The sequence below is a fragment of the Stylophora pistillata genome, chromosome 3 (assembly GCF_964205215.1).
Source record: "Stylophora pistillata chromosome 3, jaStyPist1.2, whole genome shotgun sequence".
Lineage (NCBI taxonomy): Eukaryota > Metazoa > Cnidaria > Anthozoa > Scleractinia > Pocilloporidae > Stylophora > Stylophora pistillata.
Window position 1 is genome coordinate 30,217,010 of NC_142521.1, and position 20,000 is coordinate 30,237,009.

Consider the following 20,000-nt stretch of genomic DNA (forward strand, 5'->3'; position numbering starts at 1 on the left):
CGCATTACCGTGGCACTCTGACCTGGCATTGTTTAGTAGACGCAGCGATAAAGTCCTTTGGCAAACTACAGATTCTTATTTCGCAAAGGACAGATTTTCCATTTCGTTTCTCGGCTCATATAGTACGACAGGTCGACGTTGTCAGCCAAAGAACCTAGCCTGCGTCCCACTCGGCCCAGCTAGGTAGCCAGGCAGCTAAGTCGCAAGAAAGTAGCAGGAAAGTCGCAGCTAAGTCGCAAGAAAGTAGCAAGAAAGTCGCAGCTAAGTCGCAAGAAAGTAGCAAGTCGCAGATGAGTCGCAAGAAAGTCACAGCTAAGTCGCAAGAAAGTAGCAAGTCGCAGATAAGTCGCAAGAAAGTTGCAAGAAAGTCGCAGGTAGTAAGAAAGTCTCAGCTAAGTCGCAAGAAAGTAGCAAGAAAGTCGCAGCTAAGTCGCAAGAAGGTAGCAAGAAAGTCGCAGCTAAGTCGCAAGAAAGTAGCAGCTAAGTCGCAAGTGAAAAAAAAAGAGAGGAAAGTGTATGTCCCTTTGAAGCCACCGTAGATTTCCTCGAGGACGTTATGATATGCACGAACTGCAGTGGAAACTTAAGAAACAATGGCCGACCCATACACGAGGTTGGTAAACGCCAAGGGAATCGAAAGATAAAAGAAGTAAAAACCAGGGCTGCAATGGCCTTGTGGTTCTTGGAGTCATTTGGCTTAACACTTGAATCTGTTAAAGTCAAAGATAAGGATGGGAAAGCCACTGAACTTGGCTACGGAAAAGACAACGGAACATCATTTCATGATCTATCACAGGAACGTGAAGACAATGTGCGCTCCCTTCTTAACATCATGGACAAGTTTTGTGTTGGGGATGCAGCTTACCATGAAGTATCAATGATTGTAGATGATGCTCCAAGAAGCTATTTGATCAAACAATGCAGAAGTGACTTGAACAAGATTTTTCACATATCAAAGACACCAGGAAAAACTGCAGGAGCCCAAATGAGCTTCAAAGAAGAGCTTCGAGTGCAAATTAAAAAGAAGGTATATATAGTTTAAATAAATAATCTTGCAAAAGCAATTCCTTAAAGGAGCCTAGCCAATTGTTATCCTCACCCCTCTCTGTATGTCCTGCTATAGCTTCAGCAGCTCTGCTATAACACCTAAGCATGGTACCTAGACTTAGGTTTGTCAACAGTAAGTCTGGTGGAACTTACCTTTGGTAACACTAGTTATGAATGTTGCATAGTGTCACATAACAAGTCTTTCTTTCCCCTTCCCCTCCCACACAAACTCTCATTTTGCTCCAAAAACATAATTATCTGCAAAATTGTCACTCTTGGCAAATTCTAACATTGCCCGCTTTTCTAGAGAGAAAATGGTGAACTTGGAAAAAACAAGTCAAGGTATCTGGTGATGGTGCTAAAATGTCAAGGATAACAAATTTCATTGTTATCTCATTTGCCTTGCTATCTGATGGAGAGAAAGTAATGTCCTGCAAAGGTAGATGGATAGATACATTAGATAGATGGATACTTTATTAGGCACAGAATCCATAAAGCTAAGTCACTTATCTGCAATGAAGCTGTGCAAGGTAAATGTTGCTATGGAACTTTCAGCAAGCATAAATGTTTTTACAAATCATGTAAAACTATGCATTTTAACAGGAAATCACACAGTTGGAATTGTTTCTGGAAGTGAGGATTATGATACTCTGAAAGCTTCCTGCAAAAATCTGTTTGATGAAATTAATGAGCTGGTTAATGAAGGAGAAATTGAGGTGGATGGTCACAAGGTACCTTTGGACTTCTATTTGTCTGGTGATTACAAGGTAAGAGAAAACATAATTTATATAATTATGGAAATCTTGCCATACATTGAAATAAGCACCCCAAACACTCTAGCATGTTATATGGACTTAACAGTATATGTTGCACCCCTTTAACAAAATTTTTAAAATTGATGAGATTCAAGTGGCAAAGAAAACTAATCTAAATTGCTTATGCAACCAATGAAATTACATGATTTCATGCCTGGGCTGCACACAGTATTGTATTCATTCAAGTATTAAAAGTGCATTCTTAAAATAAACACTGCTCCTGAATAAGCACTTACCACAATTACAGATTTAATAAGCACTAAATGTGGCACATATTTAAGTGAATGCAGTACTGTAATTTAAAAATTATCAAGTGTTTCAGTTATGAATTATATTGCTTAGGTCCTTCTTCTAGTTCTTGGGATGAACAGTGCATGTGCTGACTATGACTGCATATACTACAAAATAGATAAGGATGCCCGGTAAAAACAAAAAATTACAATTAGCTATAATCATAGAGCCTGCTTTCCTTTCTTATATAATAGATGTGTCTTAATGGTGGAATATTCACCTCTTATTGAAACTGAACAATTATGTTTATTTCAACAGCTGGGACACAACTAAGCCAGAAAACTATTACTGGATGGATGGGAATAGGAGAACGCTGGCTGAAAACAAAGATCTCGCAAATAAATCAAACAACAACTATGGATGCATCAGATCTGCTCTGCTAAAAATTCCAATTGAGAATCTAAGGGTGGATGAGGTTCACTTACAGCTTCGAGTCACAAGGTACTTCATCCATATAGAATCAACATGTATGTTAAATTCCCTGGGATGTAGTCTTATTTAACCTTGTCCCCAGATTTCCCCCGGCTCACGAATAACAATTTGGGGATAAGAGTAAGTCCTTGCCGCACTCTAAGGAAACAGAACTTGGCTTAAATCTTTTGAAAATACTTTAAAGACTGAAAGCAAAGGGGTGTTTTTCTGTCTGTTTACAGATAGATTGGAGAAGAACCTTCTCAACAATGCAATTGAGAAAGACAAGAAAGACAACCTTAACAAGGCACCATCGGCCAGAAAACACAAAACCCTGCAAAAAACCATAGAGGTGATTAACAGTTGTGGGGTGAGCTTTAGTGTATGAGAGAAGCGCAATGCTGATGGAACGCCAAGTGGCTTGTACGATTGGACAAGCATGGTTGGGAATGAGAAGAAAAAAGTGCTCCAAAGCCTTCCCAAGAAGTTCCCACAGATCCTTGATCCAGAACACTGTGATTCAATCACCAAAATATGGAAGGTGTTTTTTTTGTTGTTTTTCAGCTAAGTTACATTTTCTCTGGTCTGACACAGTGGCATCATACTGAAGAACCTTAGCTTGTCTCTTATCTTCAAACACATGATAAATTCCATACATTTGTCCTTTCGATTATAGAGGAATGATGTATGTTAATAAATTACAAACTAAAAACTTCGGCAATCCTTATATTTTTATAGGGTTTTGACAACGTATACCAAACATTACCAGCTTGGAAGCCAGGTCAAAATCGCATAGATTGCTTCTTTAAGGATGTAAGTTGAATTTTCTTCTCATTTTAACTCCTTTCAAGTAATTGCTAACATGGTTATGGGTTTAATTAATAGTACAATTCCTAGGTTTGCACAAAAACTAATTTGTTGTTACTTAATTCTAAACAGGCAACAGAGTGGATAAAATTGTATCTATCACTTGGTGGAGAGGTCATTGGATATGAAAATGCTTCTGTCACCCCATACTTTCATATATTGGCCTACCACCTACCCCAATTCATCAGAGACAAGACCCCTTTTAAATTATTCACAGGCCAAGGAGTTGAAAAAATTAATGATACTGTAGCTCCATATACCACAACAAATGCAACAAGCATGATGCATGCAAAGAGGCAATTCTAGCCCTGAAAAGAATTGAACATCTTCAAGATGTTGAAAGGCAACCACACCAGTATACCAAAAAAAAAAAAAAGATGAGTACTGGGAAGCTGACATCTTTGAGCTAAGAGGAAAGAGACCACGACTGTGTGTTGCCTCAACATAAGATGATGAACCACCAATTACTGAGGGTAATGTGGACACAATGACCATCCCTGAGATAAAAACCATACTCAAAGAAATGGGAATTGCTACCAAATGTAGGAGAGAAGACAAGCTGAGGGAAATTCTCTGGAAAGCTATTTCTGACAATACAAATGATTGATTTTTGATGATAGGGTTTTAAAATTTAAGCCAATACACTAATTCTAATTGAAGCTCTAGGAAATGTCCAATCTCTCATTGGAACTGGGCCAATTGGAGAGGCATTGATGATGAACAAAACAGTGGCCCTGCATTCTGTAATTAACTAGCTTCACAATTTTGTAATATTGCATGCTTTCTTGCAAAAGTATATTATCACTTTTTCAACTGGTGCTTGTGGTGCCTGCTTCAGCATTCCATTATCTTTAGTGTATTGAACCGGAGTCCAGCTTAAAAGGGATCTCATTTTCAAAGGGAAATCCACAGATTTACCCTGTCCATGGAGATCAAGGTAATACCACCAGCTCTCAGGAAGGGTGGTAAAACGGAAGAAGTCTACTTTATTTTAAAGTTTGTATCCAGGGTGTTCAGATACAACCCCTCTATCTCTCCATAGATACCTCTGCACATCAAAGTCAATTTGTACATCTACAGGGGTAGAAGACTTCTCTTTCAAACTTCTTAGCATGGCATGGTAGAAGTTTCTTCCAGCCACCTCTAACCGGTAGCTATCCGGCTTGACAGGCTTTTCGTAAGTTTTGACTTTTGAAATAAAATAAAACTACAAGCTTGTGGATGGTAAAACTGCATTTATTTCTGTATTACATTAACGGTTGTACATGGTAAACTCAGTGAAAAAAGGAAAGAAAAGACGAGAAGAAGGACATAGAGTAACTCAATCAGTTATATAAGGCAAACATTGACCGTAATAAGGGCTTGCAGTGGCCAACCTTTCCATTTCACAAGATACTCCTCTTTCTGACAATGAAAGAACAGACATGTCCCACGATCATCCCAAAAAATAACAAAATCAAATTAATCGAAAAAACATTTCGTTCTGACATGTACTCACATGGCCAACTTTCCTCTTCTCAATGAGCCAATCCACTTCAAAAAAACTTCCCTTTACTTTTTCTGGCAGTGTCATACAAAACAACACACGATATTTCATTCAAATCCTTGTAATTTATGATCGAACACTTTCTCTTGGAGCCTACGGCCGCCACTATTCTCTGTAACATTACCGCTGATATACGCGGGCTCTAAATGTCCCAGATTTCTGGCAATGATTAGGTTTTTTCAAGTAATGGACAGGGAAAACAGGTGCAATTTGTAGGAGACTTCGTAATTTGAGTAGAACAGATGTTTAGTCTCTTAATTAACATCATTGATTGAGGTAACCTTGAACGAACTTTCATTGATTATCATTTAGCAACGACCAATGGGAGATCCGATTAGACATTCTATTACGTGATATCTCCATATCTAACACTAGGGCCCCACCTTTTCGAGAGAGTCTTTTACAAACCGTTGTAAGACGAATGAGAGAGACTTTTAATTAAACGCTTGCTTTAACACACGTCGAGTCTACTGTACGAGAGTATTAACAGGTCAAAAAACCCCTCGTAAACGGGGCAAAGTTTACGAATCAATTTGCCTTTTGAACGAGCATGTTTACCTTTCTGTTTTATTGCATAAAGTTGGTGTACACAGCATGCACGAGCATGTTGACCAATATTTTTATTCCATAAATTTGGTGCACATATTATCCTCTTTACTTAGAGAAGATTGACTGGTAATAAGATAACGAATCGCTTTCTTGAGATGAAAATTTGACGCCCGAAAACCACTCAGCCGTGCAAGGTCAAACTCTTGGGCTTAATTAATCCGTAGCATCTACTTTTCGAGCGCCTCACTGATGGAGCTCCTGCAGAGCATCGGCGTCACCCCGAGAGTTCCAAACGGTGCGCTAACATCAATTTTATTCACCATTTTGACTCGCGCCACAGACCTCTTCGAAAAGGAGGGACTACTTGTAGTCTACAGCATCACAGGAAGTCAAGACAGGCGAAATTTTGACAGCGCGTGCTGTTTGTAATTTTCACGTGTAACACGTGTAACATGACAAAAATGCATGCGTTTTCAGCCAATCAGAAGCGCGTTTTTTTTTTCATGTTTATTATAAAACCTGTTAAATTATTTAAAAGTCTTCCTGTTTAAGGGAGACATTTAAAAAAATATATAAAACTTGTGGGGAGCTGTGGTGTTTTGCATGAGATACAATGAAATATAAGAAGTTCAGATATTTTGTACTGCGGTATTAGTTACATATGATGCACGATCCTCGCAGTAGATAGCGCTGTTTAAGCAATAGCGAAAATCAGACCTGAAAAAAATCAGGCCTGTACGGGATTTTCGCTATTGCTTAAATAGCGCTATCTACTGCGAGGATCGTGCATCATATGTAACTAATACCGCGGTACAAAATATATGAACCTCTTATATTTCATTGTATCTCATTTATCACTTTCACGGGTTTATTACGAATCAACTTAACGGCCTGCTCCCAGTTGGCTTGTTAGCTCAATTGGTAGAGCGCTGCACTAGTATCGCAGAGGTCAGTGGTTCGAATCCCGTACAGGCCTGATTTTTTTCAGGTCTGATTTTCGCTATTGCTTAAATAGCGCTATCTACTGCTAGGATCGTGCATCATATGTAGGTGTTTTGCATATTGTTAAAACTGCTCCACCAAGTATTTCCATTAGAATGAGTCCTTGGACTTTTCTCAAGATTGGAACTACAACTTGTCCTTTAATCTTTTGCATTTTGATGGTAAACAGATTGTCATCGGTTTTTGCTGGTGCAGGTGAGTGCAATTTGACAAAGATAGCGATAATTTGAGCCGTTTAGATATCCACCAGATGGAAGGTGTTCATGGAGACACAATTAGGTAAGCCCTGCCCTTATCCAAAGATGTTGAGAATTATCTGGACCAGAAAATACCTGCATTACATAATTATTTGGCGCTAGGTTTTTACAATCTGGACGTCTTGTTTTAGCAAAATTATATCTCCGCGTTCTTAATTCTCTATCTTTGCCGTAATCACTGTGAGAACGGTTATTGCGAACAAACTTCTAGAGGCAACTGACTGACAACTCAACTCGAGAAACGTATTAGCAACGCAATTTCTCATCTCACCGGGCTGGGAGGACATGGTTACTTGGTATTTTATGACAAATTTGAGTTTCTGGCTTTTTTTTAAATTATGAAGAACGAAGAATGCGCTTTCTGAAGACAAATTAGCATTGGTACGTTGCCAGGGCATATTTTTTTAGAGATGTGCAAGTCCACTTTTGATCGAAACGTCTCGTTCATGTTGTTTTTTGAAACTTCAGCAGACAGATGACAATATCTCTATTTCATTTTTATGACTAAGAAATTTTATTTCAACAAATAATTATTGTGGAGGAGTTTCCTTTTCAAGTCCAAACAACCAGCTATGAATTAGATGACAAATATTTAAAAACGTGTAGGCACGAACGTTTTGAAAATTTTAGTACTAAAATTCACGAATTATTGCCTCAGTTTCCCATTTGGTTGTTTAATCGTCGTTTATATCAGTGATTCAAATGTTTTCAAAACCGCGGTGCGGAAATTGTAATTTTTCAAAAGTCTTCCAGCGCTTATGCAAATTTTTCGCGTTTTCATGTCATTGTTATCAGTTCTGAATCGTTATCAAATTTGAACAGACAAAAAGCCTAGAAAATCCGAAACATTTTTATCTACGTACCTGTTCTAAGTTACGGTTAAATCTTGAATGTGATAGATGAAGAGCCACTAAGCGCATGTGCTCCCAATAAGACCTTATTTTTATTCACTGAAACCCAATTTAGTTAATTTAAATTTCATGTCTATAAAAACCCAGAAAAGTACGTGAATTAACAAAAGAAAAAATTCCCTAACTTCTCGGAAAAATTTTTTTCCTGACTTGAAGTGAAATTCCCAGACTTTTCCTGACCTTGACGAATCTTTCTTTGACGAATTTTTTTTTTCCCGACCATTTCCTGACCACTGTAGATAAAATAAAATCTGTATCCAAGTAAGTGGTCCATCCAGCCGAACTTGTATTCCAGTTTCCTCGGCATGACTGAAAGTGACTAGAAGCAAAACCAAGGCCAACCCTCAAACGGAGCATAACAGTCGATGACAGCGGGCTCTCGTTTGATATAGCGGAACTCTTTTGACAAAAATTGTTTGTTTTTACAATTTCATGACATAACCAGCCAGTGCTCATCGCTTGACACTCTGAGTTGTTGCGTGAAAATGAAAACTAGTGCCTACTGACTATCATGGGATATCTGGATTGAGTCTTCGGCGTTTAGCCAAAATTTATCAATTATTCTGCTCAAGCTTGCCGAATTTGAGGTTATGATGATCTCATATTCGGCAAGTTGTTTGTTTTCTCGCGGACGTGTGAAAGAGTTTACGAATCATATTAGCAAATAAAAACGACCTAAATTTCCGTTACGTACGTTGAAATATTTCACTATAGAATTTATTGTCTTCCTCTTCGATGATCTGGGAGTCACGTGTTCTATTGTAGTTCTGTTATTTTTTCACTTGTAAGCTCTCGAGCAAAACGATTTTCTCCGCCATTGCTTCACAGGTCACCCACACACCCTTTCTTTGACTTCGCTGACGAATTTATTGACCATATTTGTCGAAGTTAGATTATGAGTTGAGAGCACGTAGGTTATTTAGTAAATAAACCTCTTCGAGTGGCTGGTATGTCGGCTGATAATGTCCGCGGCTGAGGGATTTTCCGAAAAATGAATATTTGGCCGAGAAGCGAAGCTTCGAGGGCAAATATGAAATTCTGAGGACAATCTCTCAGCCAAGGGCATTATCAGCCGACATACCAGCAAGCGAGAACGGGGTTTATTTATTTTGTAACCCTCCCATTAATTTTCACAGTGCAATTAAACTGCGCGTAAACACAGTAAAAAAGCCAGTGGTGATCTGATGGTGAATGCGCGTGGCTGACGGAAGCAAGCAAAAATAGAAACGAGTTTGGTTTCCTTCCCTGTAAATAGGAGAACGGAAAAGTTGAAACTCTTGTGTTGACTATGTTTGTTTCTCACGGAAAAAATCGGAGGACAAATATCGACGCGAACGGTGGTTATTGCGTGATAACTGTCCTGTGATTTTGCAGCACGTGACGTAAAGTAACCAATAAAATCGCGCCAAGTTTAAAGGAAGGGTTATAAAAGCCCATAACATGGCTCAGTTCAGCCAATCAGATGGCTAGAAATTCAATAGCCGTGCTCCAGTTTTTTACCGATTGGTGTTAGTCAGATACTAAACCAAAGGATCAAACATCGAATATCCTTTGCCATTCACCTCCAAGTAGCTCGCTCGGGAATGCGCCCGAAGATATCATAATCGTTGCTGGAATAGATAAGTTAAAATTATATTTTTTGTGCTATCTTATCCCACTGTTTTGATATATGCTTAAACAACTTTTTACCTCAGTGTCGGTGGATATTCTCCAAAACTTCGGTGAATAGTTGTTTATTATAATCCATCAACTATTTCTGTTCGCGCAGTATTGCCGGGTCTAAACGAATCACGCGACCAAATAAGCCCCGACTGCAACTGAGAATATTCGAGGTATACCTCGAGTGCTATTCCCCAAACCTCACGCTCACTTCGATAGTAGGTAACTAAGTAAGTAACAACTTTATTTTATAAGTGTTACAGAAGAGGGGACATGTTTATTTTCCTATAAAGTTGTACCAGAGAACACTGAAAAGTGAGTATCCCACGAAATAAATGGTATCAACCTGTTCGTAAACATTTTTTCCTACAAGTTACGAAATATTTTGAGGAAAATAACCACAATGGTGTGCATTTGGTGAGAAAATATGCTAGCACATGTCGTATAACTGTCACTGGACATTATCTGTTCCTCGAGGTTCACTGTTTACATCTTGAAACAGGGAATGTCCGAGGATGAGTATTAGTGCCGCATATTTCTCCACCAAATATTTGTTTTGTTTATCTGTAGTTTTAATAACACTGTCCAATTTAAATCAAATTATTTTCAGCTTTTGGTTGCCGAAGTCTGCATTTTTTGAAGTCGATTGGAGGTCTTGCTTTGCAGGATCACATCATTAAAGAAATTAACTTAACCACGGAAATGGAGCTAAACGGTGATTGTAGACACCAGTGCCTTCAGGAAAGGTCTTGTGTGTCGGTGAACATCGGTCTATCAAAAAACGACAGCATGAGGATCTGCCAGCTTAGTGACTCTGACCACACCCAACATCCTGATGATCTCAAACCAAAAAAGGACTTTCTCTACTGGGCTACTACGGTATAAAATTACAGCTTTAATATGGAAAGAATGATATGTTAATCCTTAATTGAGAATAGTGAACGCATTGCCAGTCATTCATCAGCTTGACAGAGCGACGAAAAAGGCGAGTGACGTGCTATCAGCTAATTGGTGATATCGAACATACGTAAAAATTTTCGCGACTTTACATATGTGTAGTTACAACTTTTCTCAGGGCTGGAAATGAAATCCTTGTTAAAAACCGCAGTTTATACGATAAAATACTCTTCTATCCACTTTGATTTTACTAGACTATGCATCACTTAAAATGTTTTTCTATCTCTTTAGAATCCATGTTCTAGTAATCCCTGTCTCCATGGTGCAACCTGTTTTAGTGGATTTACAGACAAGAGATACGTTTGCTTGTGTCAAGCTGGTTACACGGGAGAAAATTGCGAAAAAGGTAAATATTTTTTATGTGATGTTACATTAAAGACTAGCTTTCAGTATTGTGCGGGACTCAAATAAGATGGGAAAACGGGGTTGTCTGTTATAGGCCTCTTAGCAGAATCCATGTAGTTACAATTTCCTGAGATGACACAAGCTGAGATGACACATACTTATTTTCAATTTGGTACGCTCTCAATTCTTTTTTATTGTTCAGATATAGATGAGTCTGCTAACTACGCCAACGACTGCCACGTGCACGCCCTGTGTACTAACACTGACGGAAGTTATACCTGCACCTGCAAATGTGCATACCACGGTGATGGCAAAAATTGCACCGGTTAGTCTTGAATTTGGTAAAATTTAATTGTGATGATTGTGACAACATTACAAGTACTTTTTACTCGTGGATATGTGAAGCGCAGGTGCGAATAATGGAAATCGATACACAAATTTCGTGGTGTACGCACGGCCTCAGGAGTGTGAGGAGAGCATGGTACGCATGAGTTAATTTTCGAATGGGTGGGACACTTTGAGTAACTGATGTTTTCAGTTTGTAAAAGGAAAAGAGCATTTAATTCCAAACTTTCAAAAGTCCCTTCCAATTTATAGGAAGTAAACTCAAAAGACGTAATCTAAACATCATGTAGGCTTTGAGGAAAAATATTTTTCTTTGAAAAGAGAGCACCCTACTGTTTGAATCAGCGACTTTTGCCGAAAAGGGCCGCTAAATCCGCAAATAACTCGAGTTATTCAAAAGAATGATGGAGCCGAGGAAAGGTGGATCGGGGGTATGATGGAATATCTTAAGGCGCTGAATGATAGAATATCCCAAACGAAAAGTCTTAAAAAATATTATGGCGTTAAAATAACAAAAGCCATTTCCAACTGACAGGCGAAATTAACATAGGTAATCTTTGTTGGAGTTCTGTATCACTAATATGTCGTGGAGTCTAACCTCCCCCCTTCCTGTGTCTACACAAATTTACCCTCCGTCACCCGGTAACTAAGTGGTTGTTATTAACAAAACCGTTCTTACCCCTCCACCAAAGCAGATTGTATCCGTCATTTAAAGAATTACTGATTATTTTAAATTTCGCGCTGAGGTATACGGCTTAGACTCGATTCTTCAAGCTTTAGGTCTCTTAACAGAAGAAATTAATCCCCTCAAACAAAGAAAATGACCATAAATGGTGTGTTTTTGAGCCCTATTGATAGATGGGTTTGATATGTCGCAGTTGTTGTTTGGTCTCGTCACGCAATGCGCTCTCTTCACCTTCCTAGTGGCGTAACGAGACCAAACAACGGATGAAAATGAGACTTCACTTGCTTGTGTGTAGACCCTCGTAATTAGTGGTTCGGCACGAGGGGTTTTCACTTTACCGCGGAAAAACTCCATTTTATCTCCAGGAGACCTTAATCAAATATATTTCGCGGTCTCCGTTTTTCGAATAAGAGAAAATACATCGAACGAAGAGAAAGAATCACATTTCTAAGGCTTTCATGTGGGCATTACAACGAGGGAGCTTTTGCCTATCTGGACTTTGTCCTTATGTGTGGAATACATGATAAAATGTAGGTTGTTTACAGGGAAATGATATGTAATGGGGTGACGCACAAGGCAGCATAAGGCGAATTTTATTGGTAGTTGCCTGGAAATTTAATGAAAAAAGCATTTTGTTTAAGGTGTTTTTGGTGGGGGAAACCTTCGACTATTTACGATTAGCGCGAAGTTAATTCCACGAAATGGGATTCCCCACGGGAGAGAGAGGTTGTGTAATGACGCTTGCGGAATATTTGTCTCGCATCGAACTAAAATTCCTTGACCAAAACTTCATCGATTGATTCATATGTCAATCACAAACCCTCATCACTCTAAAAAGAAATAGAAAAATATCACGCCAATTGCTACGGCGGAATGGATCCCTTTTTCCCGGTGATCTCTTGCGCTGGCCTCTACACTTGCAACTGAAGGAGAATTTCTCGTTCACGCCATATGTTCTCCAATTGCTTCTAGTATAAGCGGACCTGGGGTATGAGTCACAGACATCTGAATAATAGTGACGCTTAAATTTGTTTCTCTCGAAAGAAAAAGAGTCAAATGGACAAGGAAAATCTTGCTATCGCACGCCAGAGTAGACGAGCGATTAAAATTTTATCCAGACATATCTTGCATATCATGACAGTTAAAAAGTTCAAATAAAAACATGACTGTTTTGCCAAAATGTGGAGGCATTCGAGGCAGGACGTTCGGTTCTTTTAGGATTGGCGAAAATTTGGCGATTGCACTTGTTATAGGTTACCTATTGACAGATTTTTCACTTAAACTTACAAAAAAGGGCAAAAAAGCTCCAGTGCGACAATTATGCGTCGGTGGATGCCACTGTGAAAATAGTCTGAGGTGTTTATCTTCTTTTGTGGTGTCACGTACGGCAAGAACTGAAATGATTATATTCGGGGGTGGAAGCAGAATAATTGGATCTCACTTATTCATCATTCCTTTCAGTTTTTTCGAGGTTATTCATTATTCATTTTTAAATTTTTCTCGTTATTCATTATTCCGTATTCGTTTTTTTAGGCAGTTTCTAATTCGCCTTATTGTGGAATAGATGATTTCACTTCAATTAAAATATGATATAAAAACCGTCAGCGTCATGTTCAATCTAATTACCTTATTTATTTACTTAACTCCAGCCTGAGGTTTATTTAGATATCAGCCTTATAGGCGTGGCATTTATTTTTACATACTGTACACTGAACAAAAATGTACACTAAACATCTACACTATAGGGACTTTAAGCAGTGACGACGGAAAGCTCTTACGATGGCGTTCGACACATACCTTTTTCCATAGTCCTATTTACTTTGCGCAAATTATTGGTAGATATCTAAGCATCAGAATGTTTGATATTCTTATTTTCGATCATCGGATTGAGTCTTTCGTCTCTATAACGTAACCTAAAAAACACTGGAATTTTAATTGATAACGTATTTAAGATCAAAACAACATAGTTATTCAACAATATAATAGCGCGAATTCTTGGTAGATTTGGTGGTAAATACCCGAGAACCACATTTTACTGATTCTTTCCGATGTGGAAATATTGTCACTCAACTTTCTCAAAATTACATTAAGCTTTTAAAAATAACACAACGAAAGAAATAACTTTGAGATCCTAGAATACTTATACCAATGAATGTGTGTGTTGCGTTAAGCAAAGTGTTAACTTAATTTAGGCTTAAACGTGTTGCAGTGCGTTCAAATCTCGTATTACAAGCTACACGTCTGGGATGGTCATCCCTGGATGCGGAAGCAACGTCGCTTTCTCTAGTTTCCTCGTCGGACTCGATGTCACTGTTGTTTCCAGCTTTAAGAAGCCTTTCAATCTATCAGCTTCTTCTTGCGAAAGTTGATAGCATTTTGAATCATTTTCGTTAGAGATGATAGCGACACAAACACGGTCCACAATGGAATACGGCGAATTTTTGTGGTCTTCATACGTTTCTTTGAACAGGAACATGTCCTCAGTTTCGCTATTGTCCAGCCACATAATATCCCTTACATTTTCGGTAACCTGCAGTTTATTTGCAGTTCTGTCCTCGACTAAGAGATCCTTTAGAAGGAGAGTAAAGAAAAAACCCCATTTCTCTCTTCGTCGACCGTTTTTCACAGCGACAACTTCTCCTGCTTTGAACAAAATTTCACAATGAAGGACGGACTGCTGACAAGGTACTTGTCGAGTGTCACCCTGTAGCAGAGTACTTGTTGTAACATTTGAACCAGGCTCACGCTGTTGCAACGAGAACGGTATTGCATACGGCAATTGACCAGTATCTTCTTTGCTTTTGTCTCTGACAGTATGTTGTCGAACACTCTTTCCGAAAGATGAAGCGAATTTCCTTAACTCGTTTGTGTCGCTAAGGGATAGTTTCTCCATTTGATCTTCGAATAGGGATATGGATGGCTTAGGAGGAGGAGGAGAATCCAATACTTTGTCCGGATAATAGCTTTTGGGCCCGGTGAAGTAGTGGAAATGCCCACGATACATTCTCTTCTCTAGTTCCCTTACACAGGCTGTGCGTCTAATTCCGTACTCGAGTTGAGTAGGCATGGGATCCTCTTGTCTCATGAGCGAAAAAAAATTTTCAACCATAAAGGTGACCAACGCAGACAATCGAATTTGTGCTAGAAGGTCTTCAGCACCTAACTTGGAGAGAAAATTTTGCAGTCGCGTTAGGCTGCCATGTATCATCTCGATTGATCTTCTTGTTGTGTATGACAACACTTTGTCGGGACCTTGAGTTGCTGTTCGACTGGTCCTCTGCCTGGTTTGTTCGCCCCACATCATTGAGAATTCCTCTAGTTTGTCCAATAAAGACATTGCCTCACGAAATGAAAATCTCGCGGCTCCCCTATAGTGGTCAATGTCAAACACCTGAACGTATGGATAGACAAAAGATGACAGCTTTATGGAGGGCTCAGCGTTTGTATACTCTCGTTAAATTTTTTTCATTTATTTTTTTTTTGTACAAATGCTCTGAATATCTCAAAAAAACGTGCCTTAAATTGGATTTAAGATTTTTTTCAGTGCAACAAGCAATGTCAGTAATAATATCATCGACTGAATATCTACTTGTAAAGAAATACAAAAATGTATATACTGGGGCAATGAGTCCCAATACAATAAATACAATATTGAACGCCGAATACAATGTATACGCATGAAACATCAGTAAAAGGACGATCTATCGTCCTGACACAACCGAGCAAAAAACATCAGAAGGGTACGTTAATTTGACCGTAAGGAATCTTTATTCAATTGTCATTTAATTCCAAGAACTAGCGCATACTTATGGTTAGCCCACAAAACTATATTGTGCTACGGAAACATGTACGCATAAAAGTCTTACTTTCTCCAGCTTGAGTGACTTGAAACGATTTTTCACGAACTGGTTTGTAGTATTCAGTTAGCTTGAACCTAAGAGAATATATATATAGATAAACTAAAATAAATATTACTTCACTGAAAAACTCGATCATAACAGGTAGCAGGGGAGGGTGTAGTGGCGAGAGCACTCATGTTCCACCAATGTGTCCCGGGTTCGACTCCCGAACCCTGCGTCAATGTGGGTTGAGTTTGTCGTTAGTTCTCCCTTTGCTCCGACAGGTGTTTCTGCGGGTTATGCGGTTTTCCCTCTTGTCATAAAATCAGCACTTCAAAAAACCCTCTCGAAAACGAAATCAATACAAATGGAGTTCCTTTTACAGCTCAACCATAAAACTCAACTGTAAAGCCTAAATCATAAAGCCATACGCAATAATACCGTCACTGGACAAAGCAATTTAGGATCGGGTTATTTATGATAGTAACTTGAATACTTTACCCTTTTTCCATTAAAAATGGCAACATCAATGACAAGAAAATTTATAAATGGGAATTTATAGTGTTCACATTAAGACCATAAACTAAGGGCGGAAAAGTACGCGCGACCAACAGGTTTTCGCGCCAAATATTCGCCATGCTTGTGCAATGTTTTACATTTTTCTTTCATTAGTAAATCAATTAGTCCCCTTTGAAATGGGAGATTTAAAACAATCCTCTCTACAAACAGAAGCGCTGTTCTAATGGATTTATCCTATACACAGAGGAAAAACCATATAGAAAACATTATCCACGACAAGAAAAAAAGGTTCTTTAACACGTTAAAGCTAGTTGAGCGGTAAGCGGTGCATTTGCGAGAAACAGTCAAAGTACCACCAAAGGATCGAAAAGGCTCATTTTTTTACGACATGTACAGTTGCGGGATAAACCTTTGAAAAGCGTATTTCCCGATGAATTTGCCGTATGCCAGGGCCGAGTTCTTTGCTTGCCGATCGATTGCCGATTACTTCACAGAATATATGTCAATGTAGAAAATAGTTCAAGGACTGTTAATGTTCGACAATATTGATATTCATGGTATTGAACTGGAACTAGTCTGCAGTCGAGGCTCGTGCGGGAAAATCTTTTCAGATGCAAACATTTTTAACGAGATTCCCCCGCATGAGCCTCGACTGTAAGCTAGTTCCACGCATAAGCGGTGCTTATTTTCAAAAGTTACTATATGAACCGATCCTGAATTGTTTTGTCCAGTTCGAGTCCAGTGTATTGCGCAAAGTTGAAAGGGAAAGGCATTGAAGGGGCGGATGGATGTTATTTTCTTAAAAAAATATTTAAGCACTGTTTTCTTGAAAATGTACTTTTCGCTAGATTCTCCTTTAATTTAAAGGCCCATTTCCATCCGAGATCCTTTGCAGTCGTTTGTTTTTGTTTTGGAATCGCGCTATTGTTAAATGGCGAACTCTGATAGTCATTCACAAACACTGTTAAAAAGAAAAACAAAGATTTGGTGAAGAACACAGTAAACAAATTTGCAGCTAAATATTTGAGACTGAAAAATCATAAATCGAGTCTGTGTATAAAACTTGTACAAAGCTTACCTGACGTTGAAGGAAATTGTTAGGCTTCAACACTAAATAGAACATAAAGAAATAACCAATATTGGCAAAAACTGATTTACTTTACGCATTTCAATTATAGAATAATGACTTGTACAAATGAGATCGCTTACATACATATCTCAGGATCTCAAGTAAAAATCAGTCAAACAATTATTCTCACCTCGTGCTTAACCAATCAGAATAGAAGAAGACAATAGATGTTAATTTTGCTTCTTTGATGAAGTTCCCCAAATACAATATCTTTTAAAAATTGTATGTTGTGCGATTGGGTCTCAAATATACTTGAAACCTTAAAAAAATTAGGCAAAATGCAACTTGAACCTTAACTTTTTAGCGATTTTTGAGTCTAGGCCAATGAGATCACTAGTTGTTAAAATGAAAAAAGTTGACATTCCATCGTGCATTGCCTTTCAGCACTATCCTTTTTATGCGGATCATGAGTTAAACCCAAAGTTCTGATTTTCAAATTTTTTTTTAAATAAAGGATTCTAATCCTTTACTAATCACTGAGAGTAAAGGGTCTATTTTTATAGCTGCTATACTGATACTACTAGTGAGGCAGGCGTAAACCAGCACCGATTTGCACTTTCTTGATCCATTTAGCTGTGATCGTCTGTTTTTTATTTCAATATTGTATTAAACCGGCCTGAGGGTAAGTTTACAGCTTTGATCAAATAGGTGCCATAAAATACATGCAAATCGTCACCTTGTTCTTTCTTACGATCTGCCACGCCTCCTTGGTGATCGTGACAGGTGTTGAGAACTGAAAGAGATGTGCCAACAAAAATGTAAATGAGAAATCAATTGTTCAATATTGCTTTGAGGAACTTCATATGTTTAAATCAAACCAGTAAACCGATCGGTGTATCAAGTTAAAATCATAGTATAGAAGCAAAGATAAATCAGGAAAAAGTTACGCAATCGACTGGCAAAGGAGGATCTGCAATTGAATACCGCCACTAGAATCTGAGACTGGAAGGCACCGAAAGGTCATAAAAACCATCAAAGACATCAAAGATTTGACGAAGATTGCAAGTTTCGAGCGCGTGATCTCTATCGCTTCTTTACGCGATTCGTTTTTGGTATAATTCTTTATTCTCGATTAAACCCAAGTTATTCATTATTCATTTTCTTTTTAAGCCGTTATTCCTTATTCATTTCCTTTTTCAAGCCGTTATTCATTATTCATTATTCCGCTTCCACCCCTGATTATATCGCCGGATCTACACAATTTGCTGATTCAAACTGTAAAATGCTCTCTCTTCAAAGAAAAAAATTTTCCACAAAGTTTAATGAAGTACCGATCACACCTATTAAGATTTTTCTGCAAGAACAATTTCTGTTTTAAATCACGTACAATCCTGAAATGCTTGTACGATGTTTATCGCTTTCTGCTATCTTCCATAGTGTCACGGAAAGAACTGAAAACATAATGTACTTGTGGCTATAATCCAGAAATCACAAAAGGAGGGAACTCAACTGTGTCGAGTGCGAATGTCGATAATCTTAAAAAAACAATAAGTAGCACTGGGAAACATCGGGTCAAAATTGAGTCAAGATCAGAATTCTATTGTTACACTCACTCACTCACTCACTCACTCACTCACTCACTTACGCACTTATGCACTACGCACTCACTCACTCACTCACTGATCTCAGCAACATATATAGCTTCGCCTCCTACAGGAGGCAGTGACCTCAAAAAAATTTTGCGAAAATTGACACACCCTTAATTTCAAATTTTCTTTTCTCAGCCTCTTCAGCGCTTCCAAAATCTTGCAGCGACTTGAAGAAGCTCGATCCTAATGCCAAAATTGGACCATGCCTGATTGATCCCGATGGCGATGGAGGATTTTCGGCATTTAATGTCACCTGTGACATGAGTGACAAGGACGGTGTTGGCGTGACCGTCATAAGTCACGACAGCGAGAACCGGACACTGGTGGACGGATATACAAAACGGGGATCATATTCACGGGACATACACTACAAAGGAGCAAACATTTCTCAGCTGGTGAGTCTCATCGACATTTCCCAGCACTGTGAGCAGTTCATAAAGTACGAGTGCCTCGGTTCTACTTTGAAAGATGCCTTTTGGGTTTCACGTGATTCTCTGGAAATGACCTACTGGAGCGGTGCAGCAACTGAAAGTAACAAGTGCGCATGCGGAATGAACAACACATGTGCCAAAAAGCCAGACAACCACACGACCTACTGTAACTGTCATGTGAATGACAATGTATGGCGTGAAGATAGTGGTGTCGTTACTAACAGGACTCATCTGCCGGTTAAGCAGCTGAGGTTTGGAGACACAGATATTGACCCTAATGGGGAAGACGAGTTGGGCTACCATACCTTGGGAAAATTCAAGTGTTACGGAATCGCCTGATCAGTCGTCAACGTTGTTCTTTCCGTAAACAATACTGTGATTTTTGACATGTGTCTAATGAATGTGAGATCGATCGATTCACTTATTTAATCGTTCATTTAGTTTGAAAAGATGTGATCAATGGGCTCGCCATAATGTAATTTAGTAAGCTGGAAACTCATATAACCCTTTTATATGTAGACAATGTAAACTTTGAGAAGAGGTGATTAGTGACAAACGCAGTAACAATGAGTTATTTTGGGCAGTATTGAAAGCATCGAAACTTTCGCTATTATCGATATTTTCCGTTCAGACCTCTGTATCGCCAGTATCGAATATTTAATATCAGTATTGACCCATCCTTATCTAACGGTAGTCAAGCATGCATGTGCAAAACAAATAGATTCCATGTTGCCTGGTGTGCTGAGCCTGGTCAGTAATAGATCGTAGAATGATAATAATAATTAATAATTAATAATAATTTTATG

The 20,000-nt window shown here is 38.6% G+C and overlaps 3 protein-coding genes and 1 long non-coding RNA gene across 9 annotated transcripts in view; 3 read left to right on the forward strand and 1 right to left on the reverse strand.

Moving 5' to 3' along the window:
* Positions 1-137: 137 nt before the first annotated feature.
* Positions 138-1,042, forward strand: LOC148735546 (uncharacterized). The gene has a single exon (XM_088755296.1). It carries the CDS (start codon positions 557-559, stop codon positions 1,040-1,042), a length of 486 nt encoding a protein of 161 aa, XP_088611422.1. The 5' UTR covers positions 138-556.
* Positions 1,043-1,356: 314 nt separating this feature from the next.
* Positions 1,357-4,661, forward strand: LOC148735547 (uncharacterized). 4 transcript variants are annotated; one of them, XM_088755299.1, is made up of 6 exons: positions 1,357-1,486; positions 1,651-1,814; positions 2,412-2,594; positions 2,807-3,105; positions 3,303-3,377; positions 3,504-4,661. In XM_088755299.1, the coding sequence occupies exons 1-3, from the start codon at positions 1,411-1,413 to the stop codon at positions 2,424-2,426; spliced, it is 255 nt and encodes an 84-aa protein (XP_088611425.1). In that variant the 5' UTR covers positions 1,357-1,410; the 3' UTR covers positions 2,427-2,594; positions 2,807-3,105; positions 3,303-3,377; positions 3,504-4,661. The 4 variants fall into 4 exon arrangements, with proteins under 4 accessions (XP_088611425.1, XP_088611424.1, XP_088611426.1 ...); XM_088755298.1 differs by lacking the exon at positions 1,357-1,486 and having other exon boundaries at positions 1,530-1,814; XM_088755300.1 differs by lacking the exons at positions 1,357-1,486; positions 1,651-1,814 and adding an exon at positions 1,888-2,284.
* Positions 4,647-5,090, reverse strand: LOC148735548 (uncharacterized). Its single transcript, XR_015999387.1, has 2 exons — positions 4,930-5,090; positions 4,647-4,835 (listed from the first exon to the last, which is right to left on the reverse strand). It is a non-coding gene; the product is annotated as an uncharacterized LOC148735548 (long non-coding RNA).
* Positions 5,091-5,758: 668 nt separating this feature from the next.
* LOC111346801 (neurexin-4-like) overlaps positions 5,759-20,000 on the forward strand; it is a 14,396-nt gene continuing 154 nt past the window's right edge. The window contains exons 1-6 of one of the 3 annotated variants that reach the window (XM_088755290.1): positions 5,759-6,120; positions 6,577-6,723; positions 9,966-10,234; positions 10,544-10,658; positions 10,860-10,982; positions 18,899-20,000. The exon at positions 18,899-20,000 is cut by the window's right edge and continues 154 nt beyond it. In XM_088755290.1, coding sequence (XP_088611416.1) covers positions 6,624-6,723; positions 9,966-10,234; positions 10,544-10,658; positions 10,860-10,982; positions 18,899-19,533 — 1,242 coding nt within the window. In that variant the 5' untranslated portion in view covers positions 5,759-6,120; positions 6,577-6,623 and the 3' untranslated portion in view covers positions 19,534-20,000. Of the gene's footprint in view, positions 6,121-6,352; positions 6,724-9,965; positions 10,235-10,543; positions 10,659-10,859; positions 10,983-18,898 lie in introns of those variants that run through there. The other 2 variants (XM_088755289.1, XM_088755291.1) reach the window with 2 other exon arrangements.